Here is a 25914-nt window from a genome sequence, read left to right on the forward strand (position 1 = left end):
GTGCCTCAGTTTCCCCTTCTATACAACTACTACGGGCATCATTGTAAATAGCTTCGGAGTCATCAAATGAACGATGCTGTATAAGCACTTATTATGAAGGTCACGGAGGCCGTTTAGTTTCAATGTGCCCAGCCTCTCTCACATCCCAGGGTCTTGTCATCAGTTCATTCCCGGCGGTTCACACAGAGCTTAAGTGGAGCCAAGGACGTAGCTTCATGCGTGGGAGAAGAGGTGCTGGAAGAGCAGAGTTATGCTGAACATAAGAAGGCTGAAAAGTTATGGAAGAAGGAGAGGCCAGTGTGAGCATGAATGTAAGTGAAACATCCCCCAGGATGTTCACACAGAGCTTTCGGACAGTGCTCGCCTGCAGAGCAGACCCCTGTTACTGTTACGCCGCCTGCCAGGCTGTGCTGCAGACCCACCCCTTGGAGCAGGGAAGAGTGGCTGCAGGAAGGCTCCGTAGAACCTCTGGCTCAGCTGCTGCGGCGCCACCGAGCACCCCCCTCCCCAAGGACCACGGGCGGGGCTGCGGCTGGGAGAGGAGCTTTGCCCCCTCTCGCTTCCCGTTGGGAGAATCCCCGAGCCGGGCGGGGGAGGCGGAGGGAATCCTCCCCGCTGGGGCGGGCGGGTCACGTGCGGGGTGGCTGCGTATAAAGCACTCGGGAAGGGGGGCGGCGGGGGAAGCTGGCGCGCGAGCGAGGCTCGGTGGCTGCGCGAGGGAGGGCGCCTGCCTGCTTGCAGCGGTGAGGCGGCGGCGGCGGAGCGGGCAGGCTGGGCGCGCGATGCGGTTACCCCGGGCGCGTCCCAGCAGCCGCTGTGACAATGCGGCCGGGAGCCCCTTCGTGCCGGGAGCCGCGCAGGCCCCTGCGGAGCGCGGGGTGTCTCGCCGCGCCGCTGGCTGCCCCCCGAGGGGCTGCTTTGCGGACCCGTCCCGGGGCTGCGTGGCGCCTGCTCCCTGCAGGCGCGTGACTGGTTTCCGGGCTGCTCGCTCTGGCGGGGCCCCCCCAGCCGGCCCTTGGCGGCTCCGGTGCCTCTGGGAGCCTGGCCCCGTTTGGCCAGTGGGGCGCGGAGAGCGAGTGAACCCCGCTGTGAACCCCATGTCTGGCGGAAACCGCCGTGAGCCGGCCGGCGGGGCTGGAACACCCGCCTGGCTCCGGCACCGCTGAGTTGCGTTCGCATCGCTACGAGCTGGAGCGCTGCCCCCAGAGGCTGAGCCCTGTTGCTGTGCGATAGGAAACATTCCCCCTCCCCTCTGCGTGATTACAACATACATGGCTGGCTGCATGTTCGCATGTAGTAGTGTTGGTCTGGCGAATCATAAGACTCGCGATCAGTTACAAAAATCTAAACTAGATGCTTGATGATCAAGGCCCTCAGGAAGTAGCTGGCGCTGTCACGCTAGCCTCTGCCCAGGCACACACAAACTAAAGTGGATGTACAAGTGACCCCGCTTCCCCTCCCTGTCTAGCTCAAGCAATCGGAGTTATGCACCCGTTGAGTAGAGGGCAGTCAGAGTGGTGGTGTCAACTATTGATTGTGTTTAGGGCATGCCTTGTTCTCACCCATCTTACTTATGCTTCAGATGAGGGAATTTCTATATAGCCTGACAGGTGTTCATGTAGACATGTCCTTAGTTAATACTAAGTAATCTTGAGACTGCTATGACAGTGCAGGTCTCTGGATTTTAGCTTTTTTTATTTGAGACTGAATACATTGGTTGCTATACAATGTAGTTAGACACTTCAAACTTCTTTCCATTGCATATCTAGTAGCAGCTCTAGAGTGGATCAGTATTAGTAGACTACTACTGTTCTTTATTAAAGCTGGAACAATAGAGGAGTGCCATCAAAATTGGCAGAATCTTAACTTTCATTTAACTGTCTGAGTTTCAGGGTCCTGCTATGTATGTTAATCTACCGAACCGTGAATCATTGTAGTGTTATTTTAGGATGATTGTCTAATGATGGATTGTAAGTGGTGGCTTCCCATAACTTCAGACCTTTGTATGTGAATGGTTAGCTTCAATGCTGCTGTGGCTGCTCCATCTTGTAAAACTGCAGCAGAGTGAAAAGGATGCAGATTCTTGGCTTCCACTACTGACCGTAGAGTTCTGAATAGTAGTCATGAAACAGAAAATCTGTCTTGTATTCAAACTAATGCTTCTGGTAAACTCTACATATTTGTAGGAGCAAGCCCAGGATCACTTCATTGAGGAGGATCCAGAAGTGAACTGGCAGGTGTATACATCTTTTACCCTGGCTAGTAGGTTTGGTTGTCAAGTTGGTATGTGTTGGATCTGGGGGGGGGGGGGGAGGAGTTTGGAATTACATAAGCCCTAATTGCAAGTTATAACTTATGTATTAGCTTTGCTATGTAAATCCAAATTAAATTGTGTATCAGGCCTCCAGTTTCAGCTAGACAGCACAACCTTCAGGTGATTAGGGTTCAAATGATATAGAGCTTTTCCCACCACTAAATCACATGTCTTAGGAGTTGCAGCCTTGACTACAATGGAGAGTTTTGGGGCGTGAAAAATAAAATTATTGGTTAGTAGTACTCAGCATCAATATGTACACTTGTTTCAAACATTATATAATTGTGCCTAATGCCCTCTATGTGCCCTGCTCTGTGCTACTCCTGAATGTTCTTCCTTGGCTCTGTGGTGTCCAACCAGTTCTGAAGCAATAGCCACTATAGTGGCTACGGCTAGTCACACTCAATCGGCTAAATAGCCACATGTGGCTAGTGTGTTAGATACATGGCCTTAGATGGTGCTCTTGTATGAGATACTAGTGTAGGTAATGACCATTGGTTGCCTAGTTTGAATATTACAACTGTCTTGCGACACACCAGCCATTCTAAGCACATAAATTTCCCACAGGCCAATGCCAGTAGTGCCAAGAAATGTAGGATAAGTTTCTAGAAGACCATGCATAGGTAGTGTTTGTGGGATAATTGCAATCAATATAGCATGATGTAATGTGCCGGGTACACATGGGCAAGTCATACCGCTTCTTTCATGTGGCACAATTTTCTAGTGTAAACAAGACTTAAGCTCTTACTATTTAAAGACTCGCTCTTTATGTGAATGGTCAGTCTTGATTATAGTAAGCATACACATTAAACACCATCACTGGTTAGCACTTTAGTGTTTTCAAGAGAGGATTGCACGTGATACAAATTCCCCTCTTTTCTTTAAAGGTGGTCTCTTTAGGTAAGGAATCAGGCAATTTGGTGGAAGACTATAAGGAAATCTTACTTGATGAAGAGAATGTCAGTGTCCAGGACTGTCAGTGTGGTGCCTTCTCACAACTGCTAAATTTGCTTAGAAGAGTTTGGGAAGAACAATTTTCTCTGTCTCCTTGCATGACTCCCTTTGCCCTGGAATTTCATTGCATTTAAACTGATCATGTCTGTAACCTTTATTGATTGTTACGCTTTGCTCTCTAGTATATGTTGTCAGCTAGGTTATAAAAGTATTTTTTTCAATCCCTTACCCTAAAATGATGCTTTGTGAACATGCATACTAAATGGAATAAACTTCTCTAGTTGAAATCTTAAATGTGGAGAGTGACCGCAGGCAGATTCACTTACATGTGTACAAATTTCCATATAAATAATCCCTCAAACATCTATGACTAATAGTCAGTCAGCGTTCTGCACTAGTCTGTATCTTACACTGTAGTTTTCGGTTATTCATTAATGCAAATATATAATGCTCATTCTAGGATGAGAAACGTGATTAGATAGTGAAGTACCTGAGTAAATAAACCTTGTTTAGTTTTAGCATACATATTTAATACTCTTCCAGTGTATGCAATTGCAAGAGCAGAAATTGTTTACCTTAGTTAGTAAATCAAGATTTAACAACCCTGAATTCTAATGTCCATTTCTCCTAGACAGGTGATTGTTGCTCAGTGGTTCCATAACATGGGTCTCAAATAGTTCTTGTAACACTAGCTATTAGCACAGCGCTGATCAAAAGAGAACCAATTTCTATTGCTGCAGAAGCACAGAGGAGTGCTAAGCAAATGGACTGGGTTGCCTTCCCATCTGCCCAAAGGCAGGGGAAGGGAAGACAAAGTGCTAAATAGAACAATTTATGTTGAAAGAGTACTGCAGTGTTTGCACACTGTCAACATGATGCAAAGTTGTGGTATAAACTTTACAATTGGGATGTCCATCTGACTTTAAATGGAGTGAGAGTCTCCCTGAAGAACTGACTGGTTTGGACTATGGCTGATGCCTCCTGTCTTCCTACTGCATTCCTGGGGCCAATGGGAAAGACATCATGCATCATAGCTTGAGAAGCAGTGTTCCAGATATTGATCACAGTTCACTCAAACTTTAAGAATATTTGTTCCATGAATTCTGTCATGGTTTGGGTATTCCTATTATTCTTGTGTTAAGTACCGTATTTTCCGGCGTATAGGGCGACTGGGTGTATAAGACGACCCCCTATCTTTTTAATTAAAAGATAGGGTTTCATCTTATACCCCAGCGCCCCTCCGCCTCCTTTGCTCCCGGTGTCCCTGGTCTGCTGGAGATGGTCCCCAGCAGACCAGAGGCACCGGGAGCAAAGCCGCCAGGAGCGCCTGGGCTGCCCCCCCCTCCCGCCGGAGCCCCTCCGCGGCTTTGAAAGCCTCGGGGGAAGCCGGCGGCGGGGCATCCCAGGCGCGCATGGGCTGCCCCCCCGCCGGAGCCCCTCCGTGGCTTTGAAAGCCTCGGGGGAAGCCGGCGGGGGGGCATCCCAGGCGCGCATGGGCTGCCCCCCCGCCGGAGCCCCTCCGCGGCTTTGAAAGCCTCGGGGGAAGCCGGCGGGGGGGCATCCCAGGCGCGCATGGGCTGCCCCCCCGCCGGAGCCCCTCCGCGGCGGCGCGGAGGGGCTCCGGCGGGGGGGCAGCCCATGCGCGCCTGGGATGCCCCCCCGCCGGCTTCCCCCGAGGCTTTCAAAGCCGCGGAGGGGCTCCGGCGGGGGGGCAGCCCATGCGCGCCTGGGATGCCCCCCCGCCGGCTTCCCCCGAGGCTTTCAAAGCCGCGGAGGAGCTCCGGCGGGGGGGCAGCCCATGCGCGCCTGGGATGCCCCCCGCCGGCTTCCCCCGAGGCTTTCAAAGCCGCGGAGGGGCTCCGGCGGGGGGGCAGCCCATGCGCGCCTGGGATGCCCCGCCGCCGGCTTCCCCCGAGGCTTTCAAAGCCGCGGAGGGGCTCCGGCGGCGGGGCATCCGGCGTACAAGACGACCCCCGATTTTTGGGGGATGTTTTTTAACATCAGAGGTCGTCTTGTACGCCGGAATATACGGTACCTTTTCTCAGTGCCTGGTAGAATTGTGGCAGAACTCAGTCTGCTTTGATTATATTAAATTGTCTGTATTTGACTAGCATATGCCTATGATTCCCTTCCCCATTGGAAGTAAGTTTTGTTACTTAGTTTCTAGTATTAAGGATGTTGCATAACTAGCATGTGTTTAATAGATACAGGATCTAAGACAGTCAAGAATGGTATGTTACTGAAGTGATCTTTTTCAAGAAAACCAGAAATGTGAGGGGAGGGGGAAGGAAATGAGTAGTGGCAGAGCCCCAGCAGCAATGCCTTCTAAGAAAACAATGTGTAGGCACCATGTGCCCCTGACAATCCCAACAGACTGGGTTTGTCATCAGGTTGCTCTTTCTGGACCCTGTTTGGAAGAGAGAGCTAGCTCAATCTTTCATGTTGGCTTTGGGCAAGGAGTCTTTTGTTTCAATCGGAAAACTTTTCTCTCCTTCTCTTCTCCCCCCCCCCCCCCCCCAGCTGCTTCTGTCATCTTCAAAACCAGAGTCTTTGAGAGCTTTTCTCTGCTACTGTATGTTTCCCCTGCCTCTTATGATGCTGTAAGGTTGTGGCTTTATGTGATTTCTCCCCCCTCCCCTGTTTACCCCCCTCCTTCCCAGTGTCCTAGTGTTTCTTCTTCTGGAGCATTTGCTATGAGTAGCTCCTATACTCCAGGCATAGGGGAGTCAATTCTCTGGCTATGATCCCCAATTGCTATCCTTCCTCTGGCTAGTGCATTGAGGGCTAGCTTCTGACCCAAGCTACTGTAAATGCTGCTCCTGACCCAAGCTACTGTAAATGCTGCTCATAGAACTCTGAATAAGTGTAACTGATCAGGATTGTTAGCTTTGCCAGGCAGCTAGGTGAAGTTATGAGAAGCAGCAGAACAACTGGAGATTTCTCTAAGTGGGATAACTATGCTGAATTATAAATTCATTTAACACTTGGCCACGCCCTTGCAACTTGTTGCCCCTGTGGTTAACTTGCACTTACTGGAGAATTTGCTTCTGCAGGATTCAGCATAGGCAATCCTTGCATGTGTCTAGTGGACTTGTCAAAACCTGACTTCTATCCTCTACCAACCTGCTAGTCTGCTGATGTCTCTGGCAAAAGCAATTTCCTGGATTTTGCAGAAGCAAAGTCTTTGCAGGCTATTACGTAAAAGCAGCACCCTGATTCTTTTCAGAGGGATCAGGCTTCACTTAAGACTTGAGGATTTCTTGCAGGTAAGTTCTGAGAGATGCTGTGTATCAAGGCAGTTTTGTTGTAATAAGCAGCAAGCCAGGAAGAGAGAGAGAGAGAGAGTGTGTGGGTGGGTGGGTGGGTGGGTGGTGTGTGTATATCAAGGCAGTTTTGTTGTAATAAGCAGCAAGCCAGGAACACATTTTGTGTGTGTGTGTGTGTGTGTGCGCGCGCGTGTGCATTATATTACTCTTGCTTTGTGTGAGTGTTGTACTTTTAGAAGTGAACCCCATAAATCTTGGTAATATAAAACTTTCTAAAATAGTACCCAGTAGTGCTGAGCAGTCCCAGTTACAGATCACTTCACACTAATGGGCCTCTTTTTAAAATAAAGGATTAAGTCTCTTATAGGGGCTTATTTCAATGGCTTATCCTTCCTGTTACCATAGGCAGCCAGCGAACAATGAGAATTTTATCCCACAAACTGGCTCCGTTCTCCAGTTGAGCTTCATTTGCTAAAGGGATTCCAATTAATCCCCAGCCAGATGCTCGGACTAAACGTTATACTTGTGGTGTCTCAAAGCATTAAGAGGTAGATGGAGGTAAAGGGGGAAAATAATTGCTACAGATGGCATCTATATAATCAATGGCCAGGGCTGGCTCTAGGCACCAGCAAATCAAGCACAGGCTTGGGGTGGCACATTTCCAGGTAAGCAGCCACCCCCCCAATTTTAAAGGGACATGGGAGATGCCACTACCCACTGTGCAGCGCTGGCACCCATGCATGCCCAGAGCCTGCTGGCCACCCTCTGCCTCCTGCTGCTGCCTCGCTCCGCTGCCTACTTTGGGTCAGCCCTACCTGAGGGGGGCCAGGGCGGGTTCGTGGGGGGATGTCCCCGGTGCAGAAAGTGCAGTCTCTCCTCTGGCCAGGGCCATGGCGGCTGCAGGGGGGACGGGCACCCACCGGGGTCCCTGGGCATGGCCACACAGACTGTGCTGGACAAGGCCCTGCAGGCGCTGGAGAAGCTGCTGCTCCACCAGTACCTACTGGGCCTGGGGCTGAGGAGCAGCCCCCCCACCTGTCCCAGCTCCTGCCCCAGACATGCCAGCACCTGCTGCTGATCTGGGCCCAGCCTGAGCTGCCTCTGGGAGGCTGGCTACTTCCCCATCCTCATCAGCAACCTCCAGTGCAAGGTCTAGCAGGCCACCAAGCTCTTCAAAGGAGACCCCGAGGGAATTTGTCAGGAGGGGTTGGCCTCCAGGTACTGGCTCCTAGGCAGCGGGGGCGGGGCGAGGCAGGGATGCCTAGGGCTGTAGGTCAGGGAATGAGGGGCACCGGCAGCTGGTGGGGAGAGCCCATGGCTGGTCTGCTGTGGGTCAGGAGTGAGGGGCACCAGCATGTGGGGGGACGACCCAGGACTGAGCTGGCTGTGGGAGCTGTGGGTCAGGAGTGAGGGGCACTGGCAGCTGTGGGGGGGCAGGGCTAGGCTGGCTGTGGGTCGGGAGTGAGGGAAGACACTAATGTTTTTCATTAGTGTAACCCAAATTGTTTGTAATTGTGATTTTGTAAAAATTAAATTACACTAGTAGGAAATTGTTTTATTTCACTAACTACAAATTTTCTGTGTTCATTTTTAAAAAAAATTTAAACAGTCAATCCCCTCCCCCCCAAAATTGCAAAGTGCAAACGTGTAAAAGCCAACAAAAAAGCGGGGGGGGGGGGGGGGGGGAAGGGAGCATGGCCAAAATTTTTTTTGCTTGGGGCGGCAAAAACCTAGAGCAGGCCCTATCAATGGTGTTATTTGCTCATTAGCTAGGAACGTGAACTGAAAGTGACCAATAAGCAGGAGAACATCTTCTATTTAAGCCATATCAGTGTAGTCTGTAGGTTCATTTTGCTTAGGATATGAATATTTAGACTAAGTGAGCACATCGCCAGTTTACAATAATTGCCCTATGACGGAAATTTAAATGTGAGTAGCAGCATTAAAAGGGAGGCTACAATACAGTGAAGTAACTTAAATGGACTGGACACCTCTTGGAATATACTGTAACTTTTACAGTGATTTATCTTGTTTTATTTTGGTGTTACTGATGTTATTGTTGGAGACAGAGGAGAGAATGAAAATGTAGCAACTAATAGTCTGTATTTATAATCTAGTAGGGATGAGCACTGAAGCAGAACAGCAGCTTCTCCATGATGCTAGAAATGGAAACTGTGAAGAAGTTAGACAACTGTTGGAAACTATGGACAAAGGAGAAGTAGTTGTTGACATCAACTGCAAAGGTTAGTATGGCTAACTGGTCAAACAAGACCCTGATAAGGTTATAAACCTTAATGGCTAGCTTAATTGATGTACTGCCCAATCGTTTTCCTCTAAAAGGAACAACAGAAAACTGTATCGTTTGTGTGAACATATGTATATGCATAAATGCTGCTCTATGCACCTTACGTAGTAGGTACGGTACAATGCTTTTAAAGTTCTCTTGTTAAAGCAGAGTGTACTACTATATACAAATGACTACAAGATTGCAGAAATCTCATGTGTTGGGTTGTGTGTGGTTTCCTGTTTTAGTAATTAAGTGGTGCCATTTGCAAAGAACATTGATGCCATGTGCTAGCACTTCCAGTGGTGGACATGCACTAATAAGTCTTGAACATGTGTGCTGTAACTGCTTGTCTCTGTCTTGTGTCTTTGAATCTTTGTAGTACAGCACACCCCTAGTCAATACTTCTTTATAACTCGGTTGAGAGGTAAGATTGCATATTTGATATCTGTAGAACTTGAGCAGAATCAGGGACTCTAAACAGGGAGGAGAGGGTATGGAAGAGGGTAAATAGTTGATGTTAATATAGCATTAGCATTATAGTAGGGTCTGCAGACCCCACCTGGGACTACGTGCCCCACTATTACCTTTCTGTAAAGTTTATAAAAGCTGCTGTATTGACACATTATGATGTAGTTCGATGAAACACAAGGTAGAGGAGAAAATGGAGCCTTTGCAGAAATGAGGTAACTGACTTTGACCAAAATCACACATCACATCTCTGGCAGCAATGACAATAAAAGCCAGATTTACTGAGTCCACTCCAATGCTTTTTCTCTTGCACCATGCTGCATATCCTTTCCCTTAAGCTATAGATGTTTCACTTATTTGTGCCTCCACTTCTAAAATATTAGAGCTAATCTCCAAAAAAAAAAAAAAAAAAAAAATTGTTCCATCCTGTTCCGTGTAGGAAGAAGGGAACAAATGGCTTAAATAGGAGGTTTTTTGTTTGACTGATAGCAGGATAAAAACAATTCCCTTAAAGGATCTTTTGCATAACTCAAGCCAGCAGTTTGGACAATTAAAATTTACACTTATCAAGATTTTTGCATCAGCTGGATTTGTCATAATACAGGTACAGCTGTGCCACCAGCAACTGCCCATTATGAATCAACTTCCTCAGTTATACACATGTATGTGCTAGTGACATGGTATTATGTATTTTTCTGATGTGAACATTAAGACTATGCTACTGTATTGTACAGGTTTTTTTTACTATGCTTACTTCATTTTGGAGTTAAAATTTGGGACAAAAACAAGACAAGCCCTGCAAACTCCACTGTAGGGTCAATGATGGATCTTTTAAAAAAAATCTTTATTGCTCCCCCTCTATCCCTAAACAGGGACATCTGGAGCTTAGCCAACAGGTCTAATTTACCTACCAATATCTCAACGCTTCTCTCAAAGGACCCTCTGAGGGAATAGTTCAGGTACCATGGTAGTTCAGTCCCTGGTATGTACAGATATTTTCAGTAGTGTCATTCCAAGAGGTGCCACTTTTAAGAACATAAGAACGGCCATACTGGGTCAAACCAAAGGTCCCTCTATCCTGTCTTCCAACAGTGGCCAATGCCAGGTGTCCCACAGAGTGAACAGAACAAGTAATCATCAAATGATTCCTCTCCTGTCATCCATTTCCTGCTTCTGACAAACAGACTAGGGACACCATTCCTGCCCATCCTGGCTAGTAGCCATTGATGGACCTAACCTCCATGAATTTATCTAGTTCTTTTTTGAGTCCTGGTCTTCACAACATCCTCTGGCAAGGAGTTCCATAGCTGATGCTGTGCTGCATGAAGAAAAACTTCCTTGTTTTAAATCTGCTACCTATTAATGTACATTGGATCACCAAAAGACTATAAAGTGCACACTTGTTCTATTAGAAATAGATTGAAAGATCAGCTTATTTTCCCAAAGGCTAAGCAACATCCACGGGCAAGTAAAGACCCTTTTATCTATTTAGTACAACTGTTAGGACTGTGCTAGGCACTGTGGACTTATTTAAAAACTAACTTGCCTTATAACTTTTAGCCTAGAACAAAGAATGTGGAGAAGGGATGCAACTTTAACTTTTGATCTTATATTTTTTCCTATCAACTTGGAACTGGGTAATCCTTTCCTTTCACAATCTGTTTAAATTTCTTCCACACTTGCTCCTAGTACTCATTGCCTCTCATTCCAACAAAATGAGTTGTGTTAATGAAAAATAGCACTGCTGACATTAGTGGGCTGTGTAGAATTTTATTATGCAGTTACTGCCTTTCTAGTTTATGGTTTGTATTTTCCCTTTAGCTACAGCGTAGTTGCTATCATGACTTGCACAAAATGCAAACAGGAAGGATAATCTATTTTGAGTGGTGGCTAATTAAATTTTCTTAGAAGTAGTAGAGCTTTGGTTTTCTATTTGTTTCTCCACGCTGATGCTTTCTTGTAATGTCTGCTCTTGTAGAAACAGAAGCTTTATGTGCAGGTGTGACAGCCTTGGAATTATCTTAACTCGGTCTTCATTCTTGCCTACCTTTGTGCTTCACTAAACCATCTCCTAACAGATAGCTTGCATGTTACTGAACAGTTGAGATGGCTGATGGGAAAACATTGCTGGCCACCTCAGTTCTGGTTTAAGAATCCAACTTAATTGAAGCTGCAGCAGCTTGCACCCATTTGGGTCACTATTCTGTGAAACAGTTTTATCCATACTGCAGTAGCATAACCCGTCACATAAGTGCAGCATGATGCTCTTAAAGCCATCTGCTAGCTGCCACCATACTTTACATGCAAGCAGTACAAAAGAGCAAACTACAGTATCTTTTAGTAAGAGCTTTCAGAGGCTAACATTAAATGGCTTCAAAAAGGCTACACAATAAAGAGATTTTAAAAATACAACGAATAGTCCTGCAGCACCTTAGAGACTGATTTAAAAAAATGTACATGGGCACAACCCACTTCTCCAGATGAATGAAGTTAAGGTGTCCAGGGTACAAATAAATAGCGGTGAAAGAGAGAATGTGGGGGGAAGAGGGAAAAATATTGTCAATTAGAGTTCAAGCTAAATGAGACTAATAGTGGGCTCTAAGTACCCAGTGCTTAAGTTTTTATGTTAGGGTGTGCAATGTAGTGGCCCATCCAATTCAAGTCTTTGTTCTAGGGACGTAAGTGACTAGTTGACTACCCAATAAGCATAAACTTATTGGATAGTCAAGTAGTGACTCAACTAGTCACTTCCCTCTCCCCCTTGCTGCCTCTATCAGCCTCCATAGGGGCAGGGGAGGTAGAGGCACAGCAGGAAAACCATACGAGCAGGGACTGAAGCAGTCTCAGCTTGTGCCAGATTCCAAATGCTGTGCTTCTGCTTTTGCAATAGTGCTTGCTAGTATAGCAGAGCCACTGAGGTGCAACCGGGATAGTGAGCATCCCACCTTCCCCTTATCGACTAATCAGTAGTCGATGGAAATTCCATCAACTATTTCATTAGCTGATTTAACCGAAATGTAACATCTCTACTTTTTTTTCAGACCTCGATTTCAGGTGTCAAACTTATAAAAGAAATGAAGTTCTACAGCTTCTCTCAAGCTCGTTTTTGAAATTGCTTTGTAATATAGTCATTTTTAGATCCATTAGTGAGTTGCCCGATCAAGTTGAAATGTTCCCCATCAGGTTTCTGTGTTACCATTTTGAATATTTCATTTGTGTCCATAATCCTTTGTTGTAGAGACTGTCCAGTTGGCTCACGATACCATTTACACTTTTTGTTCATCTCTAAGGTGCTGTTTAAAAAAAAAAAAAATTCAGTTGGACTAAGACAGATATCCTGAAACTTTTGAACTTGAGACTTTAAGTTCATTTATAGGAAGTGACACACTGCTTAGTTATTAAATCGAAACTTTAAGATTTCACTTTGCTAAAGATTCAGTTTCCTTATTCTGTACAAATTCCCTCAGTGATTTGTCCATATTCCATAAAGCTATCCTAAATTACCAGTGCTACAAGCTGTTTTTGACAGGACAAGTTAAGTTTTGAAAGCCATTTGTCTGATATCTGTGGCCATATCATTAATGTAGGCTACTTAAAAACCCATGACTTTTCATTGTAGGTGTTCCTTGTCCCTCAGCTTCTGAAAACATGACTCCTTGTGCACAGAAGGAAGACTTTCCAGGTTAACACACAATACTGTTGGGTGACTAGTAGACCTTTCTGGACTTGTAGAAGCAAGTGAGATGGGAGTATATTTGTCCTTACTTAGACTGGATATGAAATGTTGGCTTTTCCCCAAGTGTTAAGTTTAAATGAAGGTTTTGTACTATTGGTATTCAGGACTTCAGAATTATGCTCAGTTTAAAAGCATACATTGTAGCTATTTCTGCATTTGAGTTATTGCAGAACAATTTTCTGCTAACTTTTTTATGTGGATTTACTCTTGGTGAGAGCCAGGCTCCCTGGGAAAATCTGGCAAACATGTGCATTTCAATTGAGATGCTGCCCTTGAGCCTCTCCAATGACACTGTTTCACACATTCCATTTCACTTCTGTGACATGGATGTCATATTTTATGTGTTTGGGTTTACAGTAAAGAGTGCTGGGTGCAGGTTTAATGCTGTAGCATTCCACTTACTTTCCACTTATGTTCTGCACTGAACATACCAGCAAGTGGTGAGATGGAAAATACAGTGCTACGTAAAGAGGATAAACTGTTACAGGGCTCTCATTGTATGCCTACTTCAGTTTTATCTGCAGTACTTCTGGCAACCTTTGCACTTTATTCTTCCTTTGCCCTCATTGCTTATATTTTCATTATCTGGAACAGGATCATAACACTAAAAAATAACCCTGCACACTTTACACTTCTATTCAGTAGACTTCTGTTTGTAGTGGCAGATATTAGTTTTGAAACAAACTGTACAACCTGCTGGTGGCATTCAACATGGATATCAAATTGTAACAGTAAAAAATTGGGGTAGTAAGAGAGACTAGCTTACATTCTAGGACTTATGCATTTTGCTTGGTTACCATGCCTTGTTAGAGGTTACACATAGGATCTTATTCCAACATAACACAAAGGCAGATTTAACAATTGTGCTTGCTTGTGTGGGTTTATATTGGGAATCCAATGATACCTATAACTCCTACTCCTACTGGGCTTTCACTTTAGCCCATGATAGCTGATCATTAACCAGTCTGCCTATACAGTACTGTTGACTAAAGACATTGCCTCTTAAAGCATGAAGCTGGGAAATACCTGTCTTCCACATCAACCTTGTGGGGAAAATATGAACAGTTTCTAGCTAATATCTTTAAAAGATGTAGGCATGGGGATGTAAAGTTAGAAGACCTGAAGTATAGGTGAGGGGGGTCTTGGGAAAGAGAAGACAATATATTACCACGTTTGGTTTGGGGTGTGTGTGTGTGTGTGTGTGTGTGTGTGTGTGTGTGTGTGTGTGTACACACACTGTTATCCTAACTATACTGGCAGACTTCTTGGTTAGAACTCTTTGGAAGAGATCCTAATCTCATTTGCTTCACTGTCTTATGAGAAAATGTGTAAATAACCCAGTTTGGTACCACTTGGAAGGTATTCCTCTAGTGTGGTGAAAGGCACTGATGCATGGAAACTGAAGTGAAAAGGACAAGCCACATTTTACACAAAAAAGATGGATATGGTTTAATCTAATGTTAGAATCCTAACACTCTGAACAAGTGGAAAAACCATTGGAGGAAGCCAAATGAGGTGGTCTTGAATCTTTCTGCCAGTAACTTGCCCATGCGAGTCACTGTATTTAGCAAGTATAAATATAGCATCTGTTTACTGTGAGGTGATACTGCAGAGCAATCAAGGCTGTTGCCATTTTGCAGGCATGCAGTAAAGATTCCTTTCCCAAGGAGCTTACAGTTGAGGCTATGGTACATGGCAGCAGATCAATGAGACAAACTAGGGAGGTGGGCACAAAAGTGGAAGAGCTCACAAGGTAATGAAGTAAGCAAATATACTACAATAGGAAGGCTCATCTTGATGCTTGAAATGAAGGGGATAAGGGACAGCAAGGTGTAGCTTGGGAAGGGGTTAAGGGACCACAATCTTCAAATCTTTAAGTGTTGAGGAAATTTGTGAGGGGGATGGGGGTGGGGGAGGGGCAGCGACCCTATTTAACCATAAGGCAGTTTTAATTTGAAGGCACTTAGTGCTGCTTATCTCTGCTGAAATTGGTAGCGGGGGAGGGGGGGAACTACATGAAGATAACTCTCATATTCAATTAGTGCTTTGAGCCCCATTTTTAAGAACGGTGTCAGGTTCGCTGCCAGTGATTTGTCAACTTTGACAAAATTGCATAGGCTGCAGAGGTCAACTTGGAAGGCAGTCATAAGATGAAAGAACTTGCCTACACTGTAAAAGTGTTACTAAACCAAGGTCCTCTTAATGCCCCCTCCACACCCAAAAACAAGTTTTATGGCTGATATTTAAAAAGCATCATCAATATGCAACATGTTATGTTGTAGTCCAGAACAGCTTAAGTTGTTGTCTACGGCTATGTCTAGACTGCAGAGCTTTTCCAGGGTACCAGAGGTATCCCGGAAAATCTATGCCACATCCAAGGAATGCGTCTGCTTTTTCATAACAATCTCTGAAAAAGCTGATGTGTTTTGGTTTTTTGCCATCCCTGTAATCCTCATTGAGGAAGAAGGGATGTGTCAAGAGGAGGTTTTTCCAAAATTTGACCCTGTGTTGATGGACCAAATTTCAGAAAAGCCTCTTTAGAAAGAAAAATTGAAAAAGATATGCAAATTGCAGCTTGCAATTTGTATCTTTTTCCGACTTTTCTTTTGTAGTATAGACCTAGCCTACATGTAGCAACTAGGGAAACTAAACTCTGTTACCAGCTCAGTGTAATGTATTTGACTACAGCAGCGGTTCTCAAACTTTTTGGGCTCAGGAATCCTTTACATGCGTAAAAATTTATGCAGAGCCCCAGCAGTCCACTGATTGCCTGTATTGTACCTATCGATGTTTCCAGTTTTTCAACCTTGAGGAGCCCCTGGAGATGGAGCTCCGCGGAGCACAGTTTGAGAAACAATGCACTACAGTATTAACCTAGAAATTTTAATCTAGAAGTCTACCAAGTTTGTTCAAGAACAGTGAATATTTAACTAAAGCTGATGTTTCAGGGAATGTCTAACACAGCTAGTTGCTACTTTAGCTTTGTTTTAAACGTATCACAATCAGATTCAGAAAAAAATGGTGGTTATCCAAGAACCTTGTTCTGTGTCCACTTCCTGCTGATTCTATACTGTTAGATCTCACTCTTGCGGGGTGGTGGAGCTGAACTTATGAGCTCTGTGGACTGCAGACTGCTTTTACCAGTTCAACTTGCTTGACATAGAAAGCTTTCTATGCTGTTGCCAGTGCATAGTATTTCTAACATAGTTTATAACCCGAGTTACCTTTTAACTTGTTTTTCGTGTTCTAAGACCGTGTTTCTCAACTTTTTTATAAAGTACCCCTTTAAAAAAAAAGTACCCTCAGTACCTATAGTTTTCAGACACACTTTTTTTTTTCTACCATTGCAACTCATTTGTTTAAACAACTTAATCGTAGTTGGGCGGGTGGTGAGATTTTTGGGTGTAAAAGTACAAAAATAATAAAGCGCTGTAAAACTTAAAACAAATTCAGTTTTCTCCAAATTTCAGTTGTGTTGACACATCCCTCCTCCCCCAGCCAGACTTCTCTCGAGTACCCCTGAGGGTACTCGAACCACTGGTTGAGAAACACTGTTCTAAGTTCTTAAATGCAGGTATTTGCTCTGACTCTTAGAGTTGTGTAATAGGAATGGAGGTAGTTAAACTGGAATTGGCTCTTTTGACTCTCCTAGATCTTTTTTTTAAAAGATAAATATCTAGTTCTTTGAATTCTCTTTTTACCCATGCATGTCAAAGAACACAGAATAAGAAATATGGAAGCCACAATTTAATGCTAGGCAGCTACTCTATTAGGGTATGTCTACACTACCCCGCTAGTTCGAACTAGCGGGGTAATGTATGCATACCGAACTTGCTAATGAAGCCCGGGATTTGAATTTCCCGGGCTTCATTAGCATAAAGCCGGCGCCTCCATTTTTAAAAGCCGGCTAGTGCGAACCCCGTGCCGCGCGGCTACACACGGCACGGGCTAGATAGTTCGAACTACGTAGCCATTCCGAACTATCTGTACTCCTCATGGAACGAGGAACGTGGAACGAGGAGTACAGATAGTTTGAACTACGTAGCCATTCCGAACTATCTAGCCCGTGCCGCATGTAGCCGCGCGGCACGGGGTTCGCACTAGCCGGCTTTTAAAAATGGCGGCGCCGGCTTTATGCTAATGAAGCCCGGGAAATTCAAATCCCGGGCTTCATTAGCAAGTTCGGTATGCATACATTACCCCGCTAGTTCGAACTAGCGGGGTAGTGTAGACATACCCCTAGAGATGCTCTCATTCAATCAGAAGCTATGGGTTTGATGCCATAATTAGTGGGTGGAATTTTTTATTCTGCTGAGGGTCTGATTATGAATATTTAGTCCTCTCTTGGCTGAAATCTATAAATGATTACTCTCGCTGTAGAGTCTAACTATGCTTGTTATGTGTTTGAGAGTTGGCAAGAACTTAGTTTACACTGAATTGTTCCTGTAGTCTTATAGTACAAAAACCTTTGTTTACCTGATGTTCTGTTTCATTTTTAGGTAGAAGTAAATCTAATTTGGGTTGGACACCTCTTCACCTTGCATGCTATTTTGGACATGGCAATGTGGTCAAGGATTTGCTGAAGGTATACTTAAAGCTTTTTATATTCTAAAATGAGTCTGAAGCTCCTATGTAACCAAGCGGTACCATGAAAAATATTGCTACTTTTTTTTCGTAATACTGCAAGTTGCTCTTGTTAGTGGAGGAGAACCTCCCTCTTTTACTTAAGCTTTTTTTTTAATGCTAATTTGGTGGCTATAATTGTAGGGCACTTGGCTCTTTCTAGCTTAGTTTGAAATGAGATTTCCTCCTCCTCCTCTTCCCCACCCCCAAAAAGTTTTTGCATTTAATCTAAACTAAAGCTAACCAACTGCACACTATTGCTAATGGCAGCATTCAGATACATGTACAAAGAGTAAATATAGCTTCTTGTTTTGCTTTTTGTGACCGTTTCAGTGAGGGGTGACTTCTTACAAACTGATTGGAAATGCAAAGAATAGACCCAGGTAAACTGGGTCTCCAGGGAAGAACTAATCAGGTTCTGATGTTGGAACAGATATTTCACAAGGATTCCATCTCTAGTCCTACAGACATAACTAGTATCAATAAATGATACTGTCCCTGACCTAAATACTTTGCTTACAACATAGAGTAAACAATGGCAAACTTTCAGCAGTGAGAAGGGTAGATTTATTGTGTCAACACAGCCTTGGCGCTAAAGGTCAGCCTGTGTAAGTGCTGGCTTTTGGCACTTTTGGGAACAAAATACTTTACATACACTGTTCCCAACAAAGCAGTATTCATACTTGCTGCACATAACTTAGTCTTTTGGGGTAAGTGAGCTCCTCATCTCCTGACACTAGTCCTCATGAGCTCAATCACTAGACCAGCTTCCCAGGTAATAGTAAACCATCCCAGTTAGTTGTGTTGCACATGCAGCTTGTCTTGAGCTCTTTCTGACTGTATTAAGAATAAGGTGCAGCAGGAGCAGTGTAAATGGTAGACTTTAAAGAATAAGAAGGATTTCAGGTGCAGGAAGGGAATGGGGAAAAAATTAGCTGAGATTTAGCTAGGAAGCTAAACCACAAAGGCAATGTACATAGTTTCTACTTGATATGGAAAGAGGCAAGGACCCAGTAAAGAGATCTTGAAACAGACTAGTTATGGCCCATTTAATCTCAGAGAAGACTGCACTGCAGTGTATTTACTACTACTACTGTGTGATGTCTTCCTGCTATAGTGAACTTAAAACTTTCATGGCTGCTGTATGCCGTTTGTAGAGATGAATGACAAAAAGCTGTACCTTTGAGCAAGGTGGTTAAGCCAATTTAATGGCTGCTGTTGACAGCTCTAGGGCTGTGTCTTAACTATCACTTACGTTGTAGAACTTATTTTGCTCGGGAGGAGTGATAGTGGTGGAAACTCCTTGCTCCCTCGCTAAGTGACATAAGTTGGTGTAACAGTGTAACTTAAATGCTGGGGTGGGCAGCACTGTCAGTGGAAGAGTTTCTCCTGCCATCATGGCAGCTCATTGGGGGGTGGTTTAATAATACCGAGGGGAGAACTGTTTCCCATCAGCATAGAGCTACTACACTAGAAGTTGGACAACAGTTCAGCGCATTGGCACAATGGCACCTCTGTAAGCTCTTTAGTGTAGACATAACCTAGGTTGACAGGCTTCTTGACCTCGCCATTGCCTCTCAGGGAGATAAGCTAACTAACAGGAGCGGTTCTCCCATCTCTGTACTGTAGTGAGTGTCTATGCTGAATCAGTAGAGCAGCACTGCTGTAGCAATTTACATTCAGATTGGGGCGATGGCTACACTTAATGCTCTCTTTCACAAGGGCTCCTTATTGTAGATTTCCTCCCCTCTAAATCTTTCCAAGTTGTCACTGATTAGTCATTACAAATATACTGGGATAGAGAGAGAGAGTTAGAGCCTTGCATGGATACAAAATGTGTACTGTATTCACATCTGTATCTGCAGAAATGGGCTGCAGACATCTGCACTGACATCTGCCGATACGGATACCCACGTATATAAAGTAGATATCCACAGATTTTCAGAGCTCTACAAAAAACCTCCTAATTCATGTTATTGATCTTTGACAAATATAAGTCAAGAGGTGTTGGTAGGAAGGAATGTTAAAGGAATATTTTTATTGTAGAGGTAAACTATTGATCTGCCTGTGTTTCCAGCATTACTTAACAGTCTCTGCATTGGCAGGCTGGTGCAGAAGTAAATGTGTTAAACGATATGGGGGACACTCCACTGCATCGTGCAGCCTTCACTGGACGCAAGGTAAAATACACTGATTCTAACTATGTGTGTTCCACCCTCATGATACAAAAAGGCAATGCAGCATAAGATTGTGTCCCTATAAAGAGTGCTATAATATGTCAAGAGCATCTAAAATGTTAATTGATTTTTAAATAGGTATAGATTGAAACCAAAGCATTTGAGGTAGGAAAAATCCTTGTAAATACCAAAAAGCAAAATTTTACATGCCTAACTTCTAATCTGTCTAGTCTTCAAATGGGATTGGGTTTTTTTGGGGGGAGGGGGGTTGGCAAAGGAAGAACTGCTCCCTCCCTCTGCCCCTTGTGAGGATAGAGGAAACATAAGTAGTCTTTCTCAATAGCTGCTCTTTCCTTTTTTGTTCTACCGGATGTGGCTGGCAGCTATAAAGGGGGAACAGTTATTTTCTTGTGAAGCCCTTCACCAGCACGCTTATCTGTGCAATCACTTCCTATGTCACTCTTGCTATGTGCATGGGATAAAGTGCTTTAGTGCAGGAGCATGGTGCTTATCAGCCTCCCAGCTGTAAATGCTGGCTGTCAGGTGGAAGCCAGTTTAAAGGAATAGGATAAGTACCTGTTTCTACACACCACTTGACAGGCCACTTATTAATCCCCTCACATACCATAGCATGAAGTAGTGATGCTCAGACCGCAGAGGTTCAGAAGCCAAGTTAGTGATTAGCATTACCCAAAAGAGCCACAGTAATGTGACTTGTTTCATTTGTATACTGTATATTCATGTTTATACAATATAGTGGGGAAATATTGAGTTGTATATTTCCTATCATAGGGTGCGTCTCTACAGCACAGTTGTTTTGAAATAACAATGCGAGCCTCTACGCAGCAATTCCATTATTTCAAAATAATTACGAAATAATGGGTGGTATATTTAGAAATCTGTAAACTTCATTCCCCAAGGAATATCGCCTATTCTGAAATAGCTATTTTGGAATAGCAGTACTGTGTATGCTCCACTGCTGCTATTTTGAAATAGCTCCTCCTCAGGGCCATTTAAAGTAATTACTCCCCAGTGCCTCCTGGGGCTCTAAATTTTGGTAGCAGGTCCACATTAGGAAAGCCTAATTGTGAGGCTTCCCTGTAGTGTAAACATGATATGTAGCAATAAGCAATTTTGGAAAAAATTCCAAATAGCTTATTTCTAAATAAGCGTGAATATACTTCTTCATTTTGCTGTGAGAATATATTCTTTTCTTACAATTGGCTAGTAACATAAGAAAAGCATCCTGATTGGTTAATAATTCAATCAATGTTTTAAAATATCCTGTGATGCAAATTTCTGGAAGGAATATTTTTGTAGAGGTAAATTATTGACCTGCCTGTGTTACCAGAATTACTTAAGTCTCTGTATTGGCAGGCAGGTGCAGAAGTAAATTTGTTTAATGAGTCTCCCATATCCTTTAAGAGTCACTTATAGCTCTGTACCCTCAGTCTGGGTATCACTGGCATAAAGAATAATTAAACTTAAGAATCGCCATCCTGAGTCAAACCAGTGGTCCATCTAACCAGCATCCCATCTCTGATGTTGGCCAGTGCCAGATGCTTTGTAACTCTTGCAGCCAGCTTTCGACTTGCCTATCTTGAGTAATTTTGTATCAGCAAATTTGCCATTTTACAGTTTCTGGTTTTTCCAGATCACTGAATATGTTGAATAGCAGGGTCCCACAGGAACAGGTACTATTTACCTCTCCATTATGAAAACTGGCCCTTTATTCCTACCCTTTGGTTACTCTCTTTAAACCGGTTACTGACTTAGGAGCACCTTCTATAATCCCATGATTGCTGCTTTGCTTAAGAGCCTTGTCAAAGTTTCTTTTCAAAGTCCCAGTACGCTTAGTCAACTGGATCACCCTTGTCCCAGTGTTTGACACACAAAGAATTCTAATAGATTAAGCCATGATTTTTCTTCACAGAAGCTGTATTCACTCTTCTCAACATATCACATTCATCCATGTGTCTGATAATTCTGTTCTCTAAAGTAGCTTCAAATTTGCTGGATACTGAAGTTAATCTTACTAGCCTGTATTGGCCAGGGGTACCTCAAACATTTTTAAAAATTGGTGTTAAATCAGCTACCCTCAGCTGCCTGGTACAGAGGCTGATTTCAGTGATAGGTTCACAGTTGATAGTTCAACTCTGTATCTCCATTTCTCAGAACTCTTGGGAGAACAGACTCATAGACTTTAAGGTCAGAAGGGACCATTATGATCCTCTAGTCTGACTCCCTGCACAATGCAGGCCACAGAATCTCACCCACTCTCTCCTAGAATAATCCTCTCACCTATATCTCAGATATTGAAGTCCTCAAATGGTTTAAGGACCCCAAGATGCAGAGAATCCTCCAGCAACTGATCCGTGCCCCATGCTACAAAGAAAGGCGAAAAATCTCCAGGGCCTCTGCCAATCTACCCTGGAGGAAAATTCCTTCCCGACCCCAAACATGATGATCAGCTGAAGCCTGAGCATGTGGGCAAGACTCACCAGCCAGACACCCAGGAAAGTTCTTGATAGTAGCTCCTATCATCTCACCATTGGCCTATTTACCACTGATAGTGAAAGGTCAATTAGTTGCCCAGATCATGTTATCCCATCAGACCATCCCCTTCATAAACACATCTAGCTTAATCTTGAAGCCAGAGAGGTCTTTTGCCCCCACTACTTCCCTTGAAGGCTGTTCCAGAACTTCACTCCTCTAATGATTAGAAACCTTCATCTAATGTCGAGTCTAAACTTCCTAATGGCCAGTTTATATCCATTTGTTCTTGTGTCCACATTGGTATTAAGCTTAAATAATTCCTCTCCCTCCCTGGTATTTATCCCTCTAATATATTTAAAGAGAGCAGTCATGGTCTTGGAGACCTATTTCTGTATAACTTTCCAGTTTGTTCCAAATTTCTTTTGACACCTCAATCTGGGATAATTCCTCGGATACGTCACTTGAAAAGAGGCTTGATATGGGAATCTCCCTTGCATCCTCTGCAATAAAGCAAAGAATTAATTTAGTTTTTTCTGCAATGGTCTTGTTTTTCCTTGAGTGTTTGTTTAGCACCTTGATCATCTGGTGGCCCCGTTGATTGTTTTTGGTCAGGCTTCCTACTTCTGATGTACTTAAAACACAAACAGCAAAAAAAGTTTTAGTTGCGTGGTGTGGTTTTTTTTTGTGATCTGCCTAATTATAGACTTTAAGGCTGACTTGGTTGGCTTAGTTAGACACTAATGCATAGCTAAAGAGGATTGTTTAAGTGCTCATTCATATAAAGCTCTACATCCAATAATCATGGAAACAGTGTTGTTAATACTGGTTTCCTGTCCACTTACTGTATAGAATACTAGAATTAAGATGAACTGATTCAATAGCTAATCAATGTGAACAACTTGTTCTTTCAAATACAAGCTATTTGCCTCTTACTGCTGAGTAGGCATAAGCATGTAAAATGTAGAACTGGTTCTCATACACAGCAGAAAGTGTTTGTGCCGAAGTGATACTGAAAATTATCCAGCACCACAAGGTTCCTATTGCATATGTTTAGTGTCACACTTTTTAGTATGATGTCTCTGCCTGACTTCACTGCAGTGTATTTTCAAGTTCAGCTAACTTAGTGTGGTCCCCCTAGTCCGAATAATACAAGAAAAATAAGCAACATAGCTGTGACTATCTCTTCCCTTGGCACGTTTTACCAACTCATTTGGCAGTGAATCATTACACACTACAAAACAATAGACCAGCCTAATTCTGGGGAAGTGCCATGGTGATAAAATATAATACCTTTGTCTTTGTCTTCTAGGAAGTGGTGATGCTGCTCTTGCAGTATGATGCTGATATATCTATTGTTAATGGGGGAGGTCAGATGGCAAGAGATGTTACACAAGACAAAGAGATCAGACATATGCTGGAAGGTAACTTCCTGTGTCTTCCCTGCCTTTCGTAAGCATTTGTAACTCTGAAGAAATTGCTGCTTCACCTACAAGTTCACTTGATTTCAAAGTAACTTCTGGTTCAAAATTAATGTTGTCACTTATGTTGTAAAAACACTGACTAGTCAGTACAACAGGGCTGGCTGTTAGGTTTTAAGACTTCTTCCAAAGACAGTATTGTAAGTGTGGTTTCTGATAGACATTAAGGCCTTAAAAGCAACAGAGGTGTTTTTTCCCCCTCAGAGCCCTTTAATGATATAGACTTGGCTGAAATTCAAAGCCATATGTAGCGCTTAAAACCTTAGCTCACTGCATAGGGGAAAGGAATTCATGTGCTGATAACAAAAGCTGCTTTGTGTAAACAAGATGAGATATAAACCACTTCACTTGGACGCAAACATTTCTAGCATTTTGCAGAGATGGTGGGCAAACTTGCTCAGACAACATTAACTTAATTTTTCCTGTAAATAGTTACTATAGTTAGTATAGCTGCCTCGGACCGTGCCCGGATCACCCGGCTTCAAAAAATGCAACACTTGCTGTGAAGCGATGTTCCTTAAAAATTGAGATTTAAGGGTTATTTTGAAATAGCGGTTGGACCTGATTATGCAAACATAGCGCAGGAAATTCAAATCCGCGCTTCATTTGCAATTTCACTCTGCTACATTTGCGTTCCTCTCTCGAAAGAGGAATGCAGTGTAGACATACCCTTAGAGAATAATATCTCTGCTCTAAAATTCTAACCAACGAAGAGGCCAGGTAGGCTTTATGGGCATCTTTATAGGAGAATGGAAAAGGGAAATCTGCCTACTTTCCATTTGGATACAAAATGGTCAATGGGAGAAGATTCACTGACTTAGCTCCAGGCTGTTTCAGTTCAGGCTGAAGATGCAAAATCTCTTGGATAAAGCCTCCATTTTCAGATATTAAGTGTGTGACTTCCAGAAGGCATGTGCTTGACTCTTCTTGGAAACTGGTCCTTTTTAGAAGTGTTCAAAGCTGAATACCCAGTTGATTTACTTTTTAAAGCAGGGGTGGGGAACCTCCGACCCGGGGGCCGGATGCAGCCCCCAGCTTGCTTGGATCCAGCCTCCCCAAGGCTCATTGACTCCCCTGCATTGGGGAGCATGTGCTGGTGCTCCAGCCTTCTCCTCTTCCCTCCCCCCAAATCCACCATGGGTCTGGAGCACACAATCTACTAGACTCGGCCCCCTAGGCTCTGGTGTGCAAGAGAAATGTGAGGAGTGTCTTTCTGCTTCTCAGTCGGGCGCCGTGTCAGTGAGGGATTTTCGTGTGGTCCTCAACTGATATTTTTTTCAACGGGTCAGTGGCTCCTGATACCAAAAAGGTTCACCACCCCTGTTTAAAGTCTTGACTAATTCTACTTTAAAAAACAAGTATGCTATGTATCAATTCACGGTTATGTTATCTGCAAACAAAGGGTAAGAAAGCAACTATCCCTTAATCGCGCGCGCGCGTGTGTGTGTGTGTGTGTGTGTGTGTGTGTGTGTGTGTGCGCGCGCGCGCAATATATATTTTTTAGACATGGGTTCTTAACCTAACACTGAATAGACTTTATGCATTAATGATCTTAATTCAATTGTAATTCTTTAATCTGAACAGATCGGTAAATGTGTCTCAAATTTTAAAAGTAAGGATTGAGACTGAAACTTTCCAAACAAAATCATTCCAAACAGTACTTTTCCTGAAAACATGGTATTGCTTAACTGTACATCAGATTAGTGATGGTTCTCATAAACAGATGCTCTAAAAATAAATTCTAAGAATGAAGACCATTATCAAATGCACTCAGTGAAGCATTTATTAAAGCTCTTATTAATCTGGCTAACAATGTCAGTTTCACAGTTGTTGCTATGGTTGAAATCTGAAACCCTGCCTCCCCCATTCCACATTTCTGAAAATCAAGACTTCCAAGTCTGATTAGCCTGCAGGGGAATTTACTTTTCTATTAAATCTAATTAAACTTTTTAAAACACTTGATCAAATTCTGTTAGTAAATGAAAATAAATCTACCAGAGGAATTTACCATGACACATTTGTGAAGGCAACAAGATAATTCTGCATGGTCACAAACTTCCATTGTTAAAGATGGTGTTTGTATACTTACATATGTATGTGCCAACAGCCAGATTT

General features: G+C 43.6%; 1 protein-coding gene across 11 annotated transcripts in view; it reads left to right on the forward strand.

Moving 5' to 3' along the window:
* LOC102447841 (oxysterol-binding protein-related protein 1) overlaps positions 1 to 25914 on the forward strand; it is a 118484-nt gene that overhangs the window by 1692 nt on the left and 90878 nt on the right. For 5 of the 11 annotated variants that reach the window (XM_075920842.1, XM_075920843.1, XM_075920833.1 and 2 more), the window contains exons 2-5: positions 8652 to 8777; positions 17525 to 17610; positions 19754 to 19828; positions 23631 to 23742. In XM_075920842.1, the coding sequence (XP_075776957.1) occupies positions 8657 to 8777; positions 17525 to 17610; positions 19754 to 19828; positions 23631 to 23742 (394 nt within the window). In that variant the 5' untranslated portion in view covers positions 8652 to 8656. Of the gene's footprint in view, positions 1 to 293; positions 312 to 644; positions 744 to 6321; positions 6535 to 8651; positions 8778 to 12922; positions 12972 to 17524; positions 17611 to 19753; positions 19829 to 23630; positions 23743 to 25914 lie in introns of those variants that run through there. The other 6 variants (XM_075920836.1, XM_075920839.1, XM_075920834.1 and 3 more) reach the window with 6 other exon arrangements.

The sequence above is a fragment of the Pelodiscus sinensis genome, chromosome 2, assembly GCF_049634645.1.
Source record: "Pelodiscus sinensis isolate JC-2024 chromosome 2, ASM4963464v1, whole genome shotgun sequence".
Classification (NCBI taxonomy): Eukaryota; Metazoa; Chordata; order Testudines; family Trionychidae; genus Pelodiscus; species Pelodiscus sinensis.